The sequence below is a fragment of the Malus domestica genome, chromosome 10 (assembly GCF_042453785.1).
Source record: "Malus domestica chromosome 10, GDT2T_hap1".
Lineage (NCBI taxonomy): Eukaryota > Viridiplantae > Streptophyta > Magnoliopsida > Rosales > Rosaceae > Malus > Malus domestica.
This window is the reverse complement of record NC_091670.1, coordinates 6,616,999-6,633,008: the sequence shown is the minus strand read 5'-3', so window position 1 is coordinate 6,633,008 and position 16,010 is coordinate 6,616,999. Positions and strand designations below refer to the sequence as shown.

Below are 16,010 nucleotides of genomic sequence, written 5' to 3'. Positions count from 1 at the left end.
GATAAGATTTGATTCTAGTTATCCTTTCCTATTACAACTTGTATTACTTGGAGGAGAAGGAATATCTTCTCTCCCTTTACTACTATAAATAAAGGCACAATGTAGGAGGGATAACAACACACACATTCCCCTACAATTCTACAAACACACATCTCTCTCCTCTCTCTCTCTGCCGCCGGCCCTACTCCCTCTGTCAGATAAAATAGACCACAACATAACATTATTCACTTTACAAACTTTTCTAAAATGAATAATGAAAATACTATGTATGAATAGTAATTCATCTTATTTTTCTTTGGATGAATAGTAACAAATCATTCATGTGGGCCATCCACATAATATATTACAACAATTTATGTTTTGTAAAAGTTCACTAGTTATCAAGTGAGAAATATGAACGAAATAATATGAAAATTTGAACATTTAAAAAAGAAATTGATTATTTATAAAAATTTCATGATGAAAGTTACCGGTTTGGACGTCGCTCCTTGGACCGGCCTCACGCGGCCCGAATCTAAAAGAAAACAAACCTTAACCGGTTTGGACCGGCCGGATACATTGGAATCTGGACCGGACATGCATACAGCAACTGCAAAGCAGTACGAAGAATGTTAATACACAATTTAACATTCTCCAGTTTAAAGCTTGTAGCGTAAGAATCTGAGATGTTGAAGCTGAACCCCATATTTAGTCAAAAATAACCAAATTCCCCCAACAATTTCATTCCAATTTTCCCCAATTTTCCACATATGCCAAACCCTACAATTTTCCATCACTTTCCTCCCATCCAAACACCCTCCCCAACAAAATTCCACTCCACCATTCCCCAATCCTAGTCCCTCTTCACAATTACACGCACTCTACAGTTGTTGTCATTGATCGATGGAGGAGGAGGAAGGTCCCGACAGGGGCGAGATCAATGGCGGACTGGCGTCCATGGACTCCATCGAGTCGCGGTGGGTCTTTCAGGACGAGGACGACTCCGAGGATGCGGATACGGAGGAAGATGCGATGCATCGGACGGTTCTCGATTCGGAGGATGATGAAGAGGAGGACGATAATGCCGAGCAGCGCTTGATTCGCACTGGCCCTCGCGTCGATTCCTTTGACGTCGAAGCGCTCGAGGTCCCCGGCGCTCACAGAACCGAATACGAGGTGCTTCAAACTCCCAATCTCTCACTTTTACTATTTACTTTGTCATGAGCTTAAGACTTGCATTTCTGGATTCGGTCGAGTAGCCTCGCTCGTTCAGCATTGCTTAGTGTGATGTAGATCAATGCTTGTAGCCACCTTACTTTCCTATCATGTTGTGCTACATACACACATTATACATACATGATACATCCTATGTAGCTTTGTAGTTAGTTTACGTTTTGGGAGATTCAGTTATTGGACAATTATCAGGTGCGTATATAGACGTGTTACATTCGCGATTTACTGTACACGTGAAGCTGGATTTGTTGGTTTTATTAACCCTGTTTTTAATAATTATTTTAGTTCTAATGAATGTCTTACCATGTTGATGCTTAGGCTCTGAGGAGGCATGTTTAGCATCTCCTACCCACGTTAAGAAATTGTCACTTTTCAGAGTGTGGAGTTTAATTTTTACTTTGTGCTCTTTGGCTAGCTTGATTTCTGGTAGAATACGGTGCTAATAAAATAAACTGCCTAAGCATCTATGCCATATACATTTTAGGATTATGTGTTTTTTCCGCTTCATCTAAATTTTAGGATTATGTGATCTTTCCGTTTCATTAAGAAAATTCTGAATGTTATCTAAGAGCTCATGACCATGGTATGAGTGGCTTTGTAAAGGTAAATTAGTAGCGGATATTGTAATTGTGGTAAATACGGATGTTGCAATTGTGGTAAACATTAAGGTTGGATTATTTTGAATCTTTAAGCAGAACTTCAGAGCAGTTACATGATGTTGTGGGTGGGTATAGACTATAGAGAGGAGTATGGAAATTCATTAATGTAAAATGGCAGCTTTTAGTGAACATAAGTTACATTGTCATAAATTGCATACTCGTTTACCTTTCTAAGTTTGGAATTTGTGATGATTGATGACTTTTTTTTTTTATAAAACAGAATGCTCATTCATCAATCACATACACCATTAGGAAGTACAAGTCATAAATCATCAACTCCAAATTTCAAATGATAAGCAATTATGACAATGTAATCATGCTCAATCCACTCTTCTCCAAAAACGGTACCTTTTATTGAACCATCTCAATTGCTTTGGACGGCTGAGTTACGTAATAAAGTACAGATGTATAAGTGGATAGGGTCATTAAATTTTGGTATTTCTAGTGTAAGAGACCAGATTAGTTTTCTATGTGCAATAATGGATTAGAAAATGTTGATTATATTATTTCTTTATTGCCCAGTAGCTCTTGGACTCTGGCACATGCGGAGGTGGGGCTGAGTTGGGTATTCTTCTAGGAGAGGAGGTGATAGTTTTTATGGGGTAGGGTGAGGCTTTGGGCTTCCTTGTGTCCAATGGTAGAGACGGTATCAGAGATTTCCATTTCTTCATTTTTCATTTGGATTGGGTGCTGCAGTCAATTGATTTTGGTAGGGTTGCTGCTGGTAGATAGGAGTTGTATATTTGTTTTCGAAGTTTTTTGTTTTTTGTTTTTGTTGGTGGTGAACCTCATTTCCACCACTGGGCATTTCTTATGCTGTTCTTTCTGTAACTCATTGAGCTTTCGCTTAATAAAGTCTCAATTTCTTATATTCTCAATGCTGGAAGGCTGATAGTGTGCTTCATTTTTTGTTCTGGGAAATAATGTGGGGAAATAATGTGCAGATTTTTTATGTAGTGCTGAATATAGATTGCCTTTCTCACTATTTATGTTTCTAATCCCTTTGGACCATTACTTAATTGGAGTAGAGTAGTTAGAATTGGAAAAGACCTACAATAGCAGCAACTAGAGACAGGAGGAAATTTTACTCGGTGATTTTCAAGAAGAAACCTCAGTTATGTTCTTATGTTTAATTTACTTTTTAAATCATCTGTTACTTTGTGCATATACGAAGAACATTGAGTTTTAGGTTTTTAGCAACTTGGTATTTTCATGTTTTGACGATGGTAATATTCAGAAACTTAAGTTGTAATCATAACCCAACGAGTATGTTGAACTTTCACAATGAACTATACCTAGGCAACTCATGGTAACTCCAAAATTTTCTTCACAAAAGTAGTTAACTTGCCTTATATATGGCCACGGGAGAAAGTGGCATTTTTCTCAAATATGGATTAATAGATTAGTTTTCCTTAAAGTATATCGTCTGCCTTAGTTCATTGTCTGCCATATAGTTCATAAGGAAAGTATTCAGGTTTTCTAATTTGAATTTATACATAGGTATGGTTCATCGAAATGAAATTTGAAACTTCTTTGCCTGTGTTTCTTTATTCTTTTCTTTTATAATTTAGAAATTTTCTTTTGGCTCAACTGTTGAATTATGCTGATGTGCACGCGTATTGTGATTAGAATTTCTAATAATAATGTAGGAGTAATTTGTTTTAGGTGACAAAAAAAAATACTTATAACATTTGTATTGAGCCATTCAATATTTTTGTTTTATAAGGAGAGGTCAATAAAGAGATATAGAGGAACGGGTGTTGACCTTGGTTGCGAGGAAGATTGTTTTATTGACCTTAATTTAAGAGAAATTGTTTTGAATAACTTACACTAGAAAATGAAATGACGATTGACCTATGGGAAATATGAAGTTATTTATTGACCTGAACCAAGTTTCCTTAATAATGTATATTTTATTGCAGGATTTCAGTCTTGGAAGGAAAATAATAATTGCTTTTCAGACCCTTGGGGTTGTCTTTGGTGATGTTGGAACAAGTCCATTATATACGTTCAGTGTCATGTTTAGCAAAGCACCTATTAATGGAAATGAGGATGTTATTGGAGCAATGTCGCTGGTCCTATACACGTTAATCTTGATCCCGTTGCTTAAGTATGTGCTGGTGGTTCTTTGGGCTAATGATGATGGTGAAGGTATGCTGGATTCGGTAAATCAAGTCGTATTCTCTCTCTCTCTCTCTCTCTCTCTCTCTCTCTCACACACACACACACACACACACACACACACACACACACACATACACATAGAGTACAAACAAAGCTATTATGTATGCAGTTATTGCAGTACAACGTAAATGTTTAGTTGAATGCATATTTTCTATTTCATGGTTATTTAACTTTTCCAGGTGGTACATTTGCTTTGTATTCATTGATCTGTCGACATGCTAAGGTCAGTCTTCTTCCCAATCAGCTTCCGTCAGATGCCCGGATATCGAGCTTCAGGCTAAAGGTGCCATCTCCTGAACTTGAAAGATCTTTAAAAATCAAGGAAAGGCTTGAGGCTTCACTGACTCTGAAAAAGCTTCTTCTGATGTTAGTGCTTGCTGGTACTGCTATGGTGATAGCTGATGGGGTTGTTACACCAGCAATGTCAGGTATTTGCATCATCTATTCTTATTCTGTTTTATCTTGTTGCAAGTTGCAACTATCAACCCATTATTGATGTGATGAAATGTGGTAATGCTGCATAGCTGTTTTAGATGTAGTGTTCTTGTTTTAAATCGTGAAGAGTGGGTGTGTCTAAAGCTTTTTATGTTTTGTTTACTTTGTGATTGCTTTTTATTTTCTTAATGCAGTAGTATCAGCTGTTGGTGGTCTAAAGGTTGGAGTAGAGGCAATTGAGCAAGGTATTGTTTATCCCGTGGACCATGTCTCAAAAATGGGTCTTAGCTGTCATGATTCTGTTGGAGTGCATCATACTAAAAAGTTAATTCTACTGCCATCAATTTTAATTTTATTAAGAACTAGAACATTTGCAAAATTTAAAGTTCTATGCTACAACACCACATTGTGCAAGCCATCTCCTCTAACCAAAATCATGACAGTGAACCAATGTTTTAAAAGGCTCGCCTTAGGGTGCCCCTAGGTGCCCTGTGAGGTTGGGCTTGAGGGTTGCCGCCTCTGTTTTGAGGGAGTGGGTGGAAGGCGGCGGAAGGCGCCGCCCAGAGCCACCTAGGCACGTCTCAGAGGATTTTTTTTTTTTGTACTCCCAAACCCAAATTTTGGGTAGGGTTTTAACTGCCTCATACCTCTTCCTTGCACTATCATCTCTCTGCCTTTTTTCTGATTTTTATTTTTTTATATAATGGATGTGTGTGCTGTCTGCGTGTATTGTTATATGTGTGCTCATTGTGCTTTTCATCCTCTATTTTTTATATATAATATAATATATGTATATATATGTGTGTATATGTATTTATAATATGTGTGTGCTTAGGGTGATTATTGATTAATAATCATCTTTTTTTTTTTTAATGTAATATATGTGTACGCTCAGTGTATATATTAAAAAAATTTAGGTCCCGTGAGGCTTTGCCTCACTCCTCACGCCTCAAACCTAGACTGGGCTATCCCTCAGACGCCTTGCCCACGCCTCACACTTTTTATACATTGCAGTGAACTAAGACCCATTTGCATATGTGTTTTATTTCTTTGTTCTAAATATGATAGTTGCTTGTGCTGTTTCAATTAAAGCGTACTTTAATTTACCTCCCTTTTCTATTTGTATGCAGATGAAGTGGTGATGATTTCGGTTACCTTTCTTGTTATTTTATTCAGTGTACAGAAATTTGGGACAAGTAAAGTTGGACTGGCTGTAGGCCCTGCCTTATTCATATGGTTTTGTTCCCTTGGTGGGATTGGGATTTACAACCTTGTTAAATATGACAGCAGTGTCTTAAAGGCATTCAATCCTGTTCACATCTATTATTTCTTCGAGAGAAACTCAACTAAGGCTTGGTATTCTCTTGGGGGTTGTCTTTTATGCGCAACAGGTAATCAGTCTGGAAAAAAACTTAGACCTTGGGGATGCATGGGAGTTGCTATCATTACTTTTTTGTAAATTTTTGCAACCTTGATTCCATTTTTAAATTGGCTCCACTCTTTTCTGTAATTAACTTTTCATTTTCTTATTGAGTTGTATTGTCATCTTTTAGCTTGTGCATGGATTTCATCTGGAATGAATTTCTATAATGTTAAATTTTTTCTTCCGAAAAGTATACAAAATATCTTAATGTCTGATTCCCTGGCAATGTAATCCAGTCAGTAAAAAAGGTCCTTTAAGACAAGTTTATGCAGAAATATGTATAAGGGGTTGAACTATTGCCTAGGTATAATAAGGGATTTAGTTTATAGAAAAAAGGATTTATGGAATTAGTGGCAGCATGGTTTATATGGCTGATTAGGTTGCTCCCCTCACAATTGAAGCTAGACACGTACTGGAGTTAGGCTTGAAGAACTTAGAAAGTCTTTGGATTCATATAGTAAAGCTGATAGTTAGGTAGTATATCTTCTGAAACAATCGTTTTCACATGCCATTTTTAGTCAAAGAAATCCACAGTTTAGTTCCTACGACTTGAATTCTTCTGGACACTAGTGTTTTTTTTTGGTCTGCTGCCATGGATATTTGTATTTTCCCGTCTTTGTTCAATTGTTTAGCTAGCATCTTCTAGCTAGGCTTGTCCTCTGTATTGTCCTGTTCCTTCGTATTGAAATATTGTGTGCTTACAAAATATTTTAAAATGGAAAGAAACTGCTAACTAATCCCTAGCTTGCATTTTCTGTTTTCTTCTGAAAAAAAGAAACAGAAAAAAGAAAAAAAAGAAAAAAAAAAAGACATGATTAGAGTGTACCTGAGGTTGCACAATTTAGGTATTGTATTATTGGAAAATGTTAAATCATGAATTATGGAAATTACAAAGGGGGATACTAAGAGTCACTTACAAGAGGTGAAATATTGATAGAACTGTTAAGGTTTATGTAAATTGGGTTCAATTTTGTTTGATATTATATGAACTGGGAACCTATATTATTGGTTATCACCTACATATTTTCCTTTTCTTTACTGATGTACTTGTATGTATCAGGTTCTGAGGCAATGTTTGCGGATCTTTGCTATTTTTCTGTACGATCAGTCCAGGTAAAGAATGAAGAATAATTGGTCTTTATTGAATATTCATTTTGTTTATATGATACATCGAAGTGTCAGAATGTGTGGTGTTTACCTTCTGATTACTAGAACTGTAATTTACTGGGTATTTGTTCTTTTCAGCTTACATTCGTTTTTCTTGTTTTGCCCTGCCTTATGTTGGGTTATTTGGGTCAAGCCGCCTACCTTATGGAGAACCAAGATGGGGCTGAGCTAGCTTTCTTTTCTTCAATCCCAAGTAAGCTTCACTGGTGCATTTATCGATTTTCAAGCAAATTATTCAGTTAGGATTTTCTACGAATGTGTCAGTAGTCAATACTTATTTCACTAATTCTTAGATATATCATATATCGTTAATTCGTTTTAAGTCCCTTTGCAATTTGCAAGCATATGTTATAGATGGAAATTTAATTATGGAGAAATCACTCTCTCATTGTCTGCAGGTGGTGTTTTCTGGCCTGTGTTGCTCATTGCTAATGTTGCAGCATTGATTGCTAGTCGTGCAATGACAACGGCCACTTTTTCATGCATAAAACAATCAATGGCACTTGGTTGTTTCCCTCGCCTTAAAATCATACATACCTCCCGGAAGTTCATGGGGCAAATTTATATCCCTGTCGTAAATTGGTTTCTGCTGGTTGTTTCCCTAGTGGCTATCTGCACTATTTCAAACATTGATGAGATTGGAAATGCATATGGTAATTCTCATCATGTTTCAAAGCATATGGTCTCGTTATCTGTTCAGTTTTGTTATTTGTTTGTTAACAAACTCTAGGTTTTATAGTTGGGTTTCCTGTAGCTATACTAAGTAAGCTTTTCCGTAATTCTTTTCACCAAACTCTGTAAAAAAAGTTGGGATCCCCTCACCAAATGTTCTCAGTTTGCTAGACAACTTCATCAATCAATTGTCTTTTGGTTTCTGCAAAACATCTGTTGCACCAAAATGCCTTGTTGGAATTCTGTTAGTTTAAAGAATTTAATTTTTCTCCCTTTTTATTCATTTTTATGTCAACACTTTATAGTTTCCTCTAACACTATATCGTTTCCTCTCTCTGTTTTTATCTATTTTTTTTTTATAAGATAGTTATGAAAGATATAGAGATATGAAAAAGGATTTGCACATGGTCTTTATAGATTTGGAAAAATCGTATGATAGGGTCCCAAGAGACATTCTTTAGAGGATTTTAGAGAAGAAAGGAGTACGAGTAGCATATATCCAAGCTATAAAGGATATGTATGATGGAGCAAGGACTGTCGTAAGAACTTATGAAGGACAAACTGAAAGCTTCCCTATAACTGTAGGGTTACATCAAGGCTCATCTTTAAGTCCTTACTTTTTTGCATTGGTAATGGATGAGTTAACGGGACATATTCAAGATGATATTCCTTCGTGTATGCTTTTCACAAACGATATAGTGTTGATAGGTGAAACTCAAGAAGGAGTAAATGCGAAACTTAACCTTTGGAAAGAAGTGTTGGAATCTAAAGGTCTTTGCCTAAGTTGGTCAAAGACAAAGTATATGGAGTACAAGTTCATTGCAAACAGAGTCTCAAATGAGTTAGGGGTGAGGATTGGAGATCAGGAAGTACCAAAGAGCGACCGCTTTTTCGTTACCTAGGATCTATTTTGCAAAAGAATGGAGAGTTGGTTGGAGACCTCAACCACAGAATACAAGCTAGATGGATGAAGTGGAAGAGTGCATCCAGCATGTTGTGTGACCGTTGTATGCCGCTAAAGAACAAGGGAAAATTTTATAGGCCGGCAATGCTTTATGGCACAGAATGTTGGGCAGTGAAGCATCACGACATACATAAAGATATACAAATTGGCATTGTAATAAAAAATTTGTGGTTAAAGTTCTCTAGATTAAAGATAATAATAGATATTTGGAGTCTTTGCTCTTTCTGTTACATGCCCTAGGATTAGACATCTGAATGTCAAGGAATGATTTCCCTTTGTAGCGTCTGGTGCTTCTTGCAGGAAGCACTTCAAGTGCCCTTGGAACGCAAAAACATATTCTCTAAAAGCGGTTACAGTCATTTAAAAGCAATTCTCAAATGTGCTCGTATGTGGTGAATAGGTTCTTGACCTCATTACAATGCTTTTTTTTCTTAGGTTAGATCTACCTGACAGGACATTCCAAATATCTCTTTGGTTCCAACTCTAAATCAACCACCGATCTGGCTTTACCCACTTGAAAAATAACATGCAGGCACTGTCATGAATTATTTCAACAGTTACCACTAGTTACATCTTCTTGTATCTCCGTGTATGAGCTTTAGTTTTACATAAATCAATTTATATGCGGTTTTTTAATTTTTTGATAACTATCCTCTTTTACTACAGGCATTGCTGAGCTAGGAGTGATGATGATGACGACCATTTTAGTAACAATCGTTATGCTTCTTATATGGCAGATAAACATAATCATCGTGCTGAGTTTCTTAATCATTTTCCTGGGGTTGGAGTTGACCTTTTTCTCATCGGTTTTGTGTAGTGTGGGAGATGGAAGTTGGATTATTTTGGTCTTTGCCATAATTATGTTTGTTATAATGTCTATCTGGAACTATGGAAGCAAGCTTAAGTATGAAACCGAAGTCAAGCAAAAACTTTCAATGGATCTGATGCGAGAATTGGGTTGCAATCTTGGGACAATCAGAGCTCCAGGCATTGGTTTGCTTTACAATGAGCTGGTGAAGGGAATACCAGCAATCTTTGGCCATTTTCTGACCACACTTCCTGCAATCCATTCGATGATCATATTTGTTTGTATAAAGTATGTTCCAGTTCCTGTAGTGCCTCAAAGTGAAAGGTTCCTTTTCCGGCGTGTCTGTCCGAAAAACTACCACATATTTCGTTGTATTGCCAGGTAACATGCTTAACACTTCTGATTTGGTAGAGTAGAGTGATGTCTTTGTATAATCTAGTGCAAAGTTTAGATCCATAATGTATATCATGGATGCCAAATGGTGAAACCCGTCATAGGATATATTTATGCTTAGTAAGATGTATTATTTTACCGTAGGCCTGACAACAAATGAAGCGGAAATCACTCATGTTCGCAGTTGAAGTGTTTTTTCCTTTGTTTTCTTTTTCATCCTTCATGTCTAGTTACCTTCTATATCTGCTGTTGTGACTTCAACAGGTATGGCTATAAGGATGTTCGTAAAGAAAATCACCAAACATTTGAACAGCTACTAATTGAGAGCCTTGAGAAATTCATACGTAGGGAAGCTCAGGAGCGGTCACTGGAGAGCGATGGGGATGATGGTGATACAGACTCAGAAGATGAGACCTCTGTCTCGAGGGTTCTTATAGCCCCCAACGGAAGTGTTTACTCACTTGGTGTTCCTCTTCTGGCTGAGTACAAGGAGACGAGCCGGCAGCCTGTATCAGAAGCAAGCACATCAGAGGTGAAGCCAGTGCTTCCAGAAGATCCAACAGTTTTTGACTCTGAGCAGAGTATGGATAGGGAACTATCGTTTATACGAAAGGCCAAAGAATCGGGGGTTGTTTATCTTCTTGGTCACGGGGATATTAGGGCCAGGAAAGATTCATGGTTTATCAAGAAGTTAATCATCAATTACTTTTATGCTTTCTTGAGGAAGAACTGCAGGAGGGGCACTGCGAATTTGAGTGTGCCCCATTCGCATCTAATGCAGGTTGGGATGACATATATGGTATGAAGGCCGATTTTGCTACCAAAATAAGGCCAATTTTAACCTTTACACCGGAGTCGTGACAGGCAGCTGGTGTTATGAGTGGTTCTTCATGCGGCTCAGGACTTGTTCGTTGCTGCAGTTTGTGACCACGAGCTTCTGGAATTCGATTGCTGGCCATTTTGGTGCACCGCTGGTTTGAGGATGTCGCATGGCCGAAGTTTTGTTACTTATTTGCGGTTATGCATCTGGAAAGTGTGCCGTAATTCCGATGTCAAAGTTATGTGAATGTGATATATAACGACATCCTTCCACTTCAAATTGATTGCCATTCATTCATATCACTTTGTATAGACATTAATTTATAGGAAACTGAATCAATTAATTACCTGCTTTCTTTTTTGATACTCTCTCTTGTTTTTTTTTTTTTTTTGGCCAAACAATAGATTTGTTAGATTAGATGTCAGATTAGGGAGTGGACAGAGTTCGAACTTACACTGTGGTGCAAAGGCACCACTTCTCTTCACTACTGTGGTAGAAGATCACTTGCATATTCTCTCGTTGTTTTTACTATAACCTATGTTTTTCCTCACCTCGTGCTTTGTTTCTCAAAATTTTAAGTTATTTGATTCCCTTTCACTACCACTTATGTATTAAACAACGATGTATTATTTACCAAAATGTTACTTGCGTGATTTGTGTTTATCATACATCGAACAATTCAACCTGCTAGCAATTTCGCATTTGTTCAATTGGTTTGATATACGATTTTATGCATATTATACAAGGAAAATTAATGAAAAAAACTTGAAAACTTTGAGTTTTAATGATAAGGACAAAATAAAGGGTAAAGTGAATAGTACCAGGTGTAAAAATGTGGTTTTTCGTTAAAGTGAACAGTACCGGATGCTTTTCGTTAAAGTTCCATATTATATATCAATGCTATAAAACATAAATAATTGATTTCCACGTGAAGTAGGATTGCTGCTCAAAACTTATTTATCGAGGTAACATTCCCCCATGGAAAGACTCTTTCAACCCTATGCCTATGGGCAAACAATCAGTCCAATTCTCAAATATCTTATGCATGGAATACAGCCAACTTACAGAAAGCCAGGAGTCCTCAATGTCCTAATGACAACTAAGGAATTGCTAAGCTCGGAGAGGAGAAGAGGAATCGAAAATCCTCCGGAACAAATGGGTGCTCCATAGCAGAAGTGCTCCGCAAACTTATCCACCACAATGAGCTGCTTGTTGAGACTGCCTAAGTAAGCAAGTAGTCGTGAACCAATAACGATTTTCAATCCTCTTTTGTTACATCTGATAAAACAGACATTATGCGCATATACACACTGCTGAAATTGAATTCAAAAGTCAGAGAACGTACCAAAAACTACTATGATTCAGCATGACAAGAAATCTTTTGCACTTCTATGGTGATATATCTCCTTCCGTAGCTCCCTGACCTGCCACTAAACCCAGAAAGCTTCACATAAATCATTTGGAAACCCTAAGCAGGCGAATAATGAATATATATATGCTTTTATTTTAAAGCTATGGAGTTCTAATTGGACAACCAGAAATATAATTTATAATTATTATAAATATTATATTAAATATTATCTGGATACACCAAGAAAGATGTACGGTCTAATGAGGCTACTACGAAGTATTTACTCATGGGTGGGGCAAGCTCTTCTATTCTGGTTCACGGTTTCTCTTGGAAGAAACAACACTCGAAGGAGTAAATAGATAATAGTCTGTTGTATTCAGCAGACCCAGTAAACTGCTATGAGTGCTATCATCATTTCCAAAGCAGGACAAAACCTAACCCACTCAGTTTATGTCCATCTTGTTTTGTGGATGGATGGCAGCTGAATCGATTTCAACCTTCAAAAGCAATTATAATAATATGACAACAGTAGAACCCAAAGTTCCCAAAGAACTTTGATCCTCAACTTCTCAAAAGGATATAGCAAATTCCGCGGCATCACAATTTTTTAGATGTAAAAGGAGCACGCTTGAGTACCAAGAAAAGAGAAAGAGCTTTCTGGCTTTGAAATCAAACGGAGATAGAAAAGAAACCCTTTCAAGCAAGATCGATGGTTCTCATGCTCTTTTGTCTGACTTTGTTTTTTCTTTTTGCAACCTTTTCTCTTTGAGAACCAAAATTTCATTAAAGAACTAAAGCATAATAAAAGAACATAGTGGACCACAGGTCCACCAACAAACTGATACAATCCTCAAAACAAACTAAAGTACTCTCTCACATTGCATTACAACTTGAAAATCTACCCTACAGCAATTACCCAATCTAATAAAACTAAAGAAAATGATAGATCACTAAAAGCTGGAGAAACAGAAGCCAAAAATGATGCTCAGAACCTGACTGAAGAGTTTTCTCTTACATCCCCACTATAGTTCTCAAAGATTTTTCTGTTTCTCGCCAACCAAATTACCCAAAAGACAGCTAACAAAGTGCAACTCCACAAAATTCTTGCTTTTTTCCACCACCAAAACATACTCTTTTCACAAAAAAATATTTGAAGGTGAATGAGGAATAACCCAATGGACTCTTGCTTCCCCACCCTAACTAACCGTCACCGGTCTCAATGCATATGGACAATGTGGAAACAAATGATTTTCAAATACTTCCTCCTTGTTGCACAAAATACACCAACGAGGAGACAGGCAAAATGGTGATTTACTTTGTACCAAAGCATAAGTATTTTCGCTTCCATGAACTATGATCCAAGCCAAAATATGAACCTTGGTAGGACCATTCGATTTCCAAATCACTTAAGCAGCAGACTGGAACTGAGGAATTGATTGCTTGTTACTTCCTCAACAGAAAATTTAAAATTTCTTAAAAGAGGACCCCTGATGAATCCAGTTTCCGCTTCCTATCTGGCCTAATTTTGCAACTCCACAAATCTAATGATGTCAGCCTATATCCTCATACCAACGCAATCAACTAATGTGCTAAAAAAACTCTGAAAGCCAACATCAGAACAATCACCACTGAATGTCTGCCAATATAAGTTAATCTTAATCAACATCATGTTAATATATCAAGAATTTCAAGAACGTCTAGCATTAAAAATTAGCACTTCGGTGTTTTTCAATAACTGAAAAAGTTTAAGTTGTCACTGATTCTTGCAATGTTAATCTAAACGGACTCTAAGGAAACAGTTTCATTACACTTTTCCTAATACGTGTATAAGTAACACCGAAAACACACTCGAAGAAAATAATCAACAAACTTTAGGTCCCAAATCAATATGAACATTGATTACCAAGTTTCAAATGTGATCCCGAAAAAACAGCAAAGAACAAGCAATGCCCTTGAAAAGTTAAAAAGACTAGCCATTACAAGGATTAACCAAACATACAACTTTCCATTAACTGAGAACCATGGAATTCATACTTTAATAAGAACGATAAATAAAAGTAACAGGCTGAATGCGAAACAATTGTGAAATGCTTACCGCGAAGGTTAGACTTGAAACCGCAACTGGTCAATTGGTTTGCAAGTGTCTCTCCTAACTGCTTTTGCCAGTTTGGTGTAGCCTTCGCTTCGGACACAGGCCACACAATTGCCGTCTCAGTTGTGAGGTTTACAGTCGCAGACGATACCTGTGGCTGCCATATATACATACACACATATATATAGGTGGTATTAAACTTACTTGAAACTTTGATAGCAAACGAAATACATGTAAATTTGAGGTAGAAAGTGAAATTAAACTTACTTGATTTTCTAGAATTCGCTTCACACTGGCTGCACATCCTCCACATGTCATTCCCTGTCCAAGCAAATCACCAATCAATCAGACTGAGGAGGGAGAGAGAGAGAGAGAGAGAGAGAGAGAGAGAGAAGAGAGAGAGAAAGGAGTTTCCGTATCAGTGTATTCGTACTCCAACATCGAGAACAATGACATCAGTGGAGAGCGCCGAAACCTCATAGCCTCCAGTAGCAGCAACCTTGGACTTGGCATCGCCGCCGCCAGAACCTCCCTCGCCGTCACCGCCGCTGCCGCCACTCTCTCCGCCAAAGCCACCATTTCCACCGCCGGAGGCAAAAGAAGAAGCGGAGCTACCGACGCACTCTAAACGGCGCCGTAAAAGCGGGCCAGCGACGCAGACACTTCTCAGAGAAGAGGAAGAGAAAGGATCAGGTTTGGGGGCCTGAAAGCCGTAGTAGCTGGTGTGAACCGAAGTGAGGTGCCTGCGAGCAAGAAGACGACTCGGGAGGCGTTGACTGAGAAAGGTCCTCCTTTCCAGTCGGCGGTTGAGGGATTTGGAGACGGCGAGGAGAGCTGCCGTTGTCGGCGTCGCTGCGGACAATGTGGACTCCATTGGAAAATCGCCGCCTGTCCCCTCAAGCTTCAAGTTTCTGCTCTACTATCTATCTTATCAAATGAAGATAATCGCAGAAGATTTGAAGTCGCACGTGCGTGCTTAATAATAACAGCTGCAGCAAATTCAGAGTGGAGCGACAGGACAATACTGTCACTGTGACAAATTGACAATTTGACAAACTGACAATCGAATCGAATGCGGTGGTGGTGGTGGGTGGTAGGTGGTGGTGCGTTTTAAATGTGAAAGATGAGTTATCCGTTTACGTGGAGTGGAGTCACCAACGACGGCTATGGGTACTGATATTTTCGCAACCCTTATTTTAGTTCTTGAGATATAAAATCAATAGTTTTTTTATTGTCCACTATCAATCATTTTATTTTTTTTTGTACAAAATTTTGGTCTTAATTTAACGGAGATTTCTCACCTAAAAATATCCTACGAATATTTTATTTTGTCAGAACCGCCGAGATCCTCAATGCCACCAATAGCAAGTCTACCTAAAACCTAGAGGGGCGCAAAATAGAAAATGTAAGTGGGCAAAAACAAAGCTTTTCAAAATCATTTCATTTATCAAGTGCTCTAACCCCTCGCCGTAAAACATGTATAATTTTTTCCCAGAAATAGAATATAAATATATACATACATATATATATCAATTCAAATCATGCTTCACATATTCATAATCATGAGTATGTCATGCCAAGATATAAACAGAATAAATAACTCAGGTGAAAATAAATTCATGGAAAATAACACATTAACCGGAACCCCTGTAGAAGTCTGTATGGCTGAATTCATAGCTCATTAGTCAATCTAGCCAGAGTTAATACAAGTGACCAATACAGCACTACACTGCACACGAGTCGGAACCACTGAAAGGGTACGTACGACAAGACTGGGTGTAATATACTTATGCTCTCGTGATAGCTGTGCGATAAATCGCTAGTCACTTA

General features: G+C 37.7%; 2 protein-coding genes across 7 annotated transcripts; one reads left to right on the top strand and one right to left on the bottom strand.

Moving 5' to 3' along the window:
• The first annotated feature begins 610 nt into the window (after positions 1 to 610).
• LOC103444868 (potassium transporter 7-like) lies at positions 611 to 11,083 on the top strand. The gene is made up of 10 exons (XM_008383815.4): positions 611 to 1,155; positions 3,794 to 4,022; positions 4,235 to 4,483; positions 4,685 to 4,735; positions 5,621 to 5,881; positions 6,974 to 7,026; positions 7,159 to 7,273; positions 7,479 to 7,733; positions 9,383 to 9,905; positions 10,182 to 11,083. The coding sequence occupies exons 1-10, from the start codon at positions 883 to 885 to the stop codon at positions 10,720 to 10,722; spliced, it is 2,550 nt and encodes an 849-aa protein (XP_008382037.2). The 5' UTR covers positions 611 to 882; the 3' UTR covers positions 10,723 to 11,083.
• Positions 11,084 to 11,605: 522 nt separating this feature from the next.
• On the bottom strand, positions 11,606 to 15,366 carry LOC103411985 (copper-transporting ATPase PAA1, chloroplastic-like). 6 transcript variants are annotated; one of them, XM_008350598.4, is made up of 5 exons: positions 14,614 to 15,366; positions 14,448 to 14,501; positions 14,184 to 14,337; positions 12,083 to 12,161; positions 11,606 to 11,959 (listed from the first exon to the last, which is right to left on the bottom strand). In XM_008350598.4, the coding sequence occupies exons 1-4, from the start codon at positions 15,052 to 15,054 to the stop codon at positions 12,127 to 12,129; spliced, it is 684 nt and encodes a 227-aa protein (XP_008348820.1). In that variant the 5' UTR covers positions 15,055 to 15,366; the 3' UTR covers positions 11,606 to 11,959; positions 12,083 to 12,126. The 6 variants fall into 6 exon arrangements, with proteins under 6 accessions (XP_008348820.1, XP_008348817.1, XP_008348819.1 ...); XM_008350595.4 differs by having other exon boundaries at positions 12,083 to 12,167; positions 14,614 to 15,363; XM_008350597.4 differs by having other exon boundaries at positions 11,606 to 12,015; positions 12,083 to 12,167; positions 14,614 to 15,354.
• Positions 15,367 to 16,010: the final 644 nt, after the last annotated feature.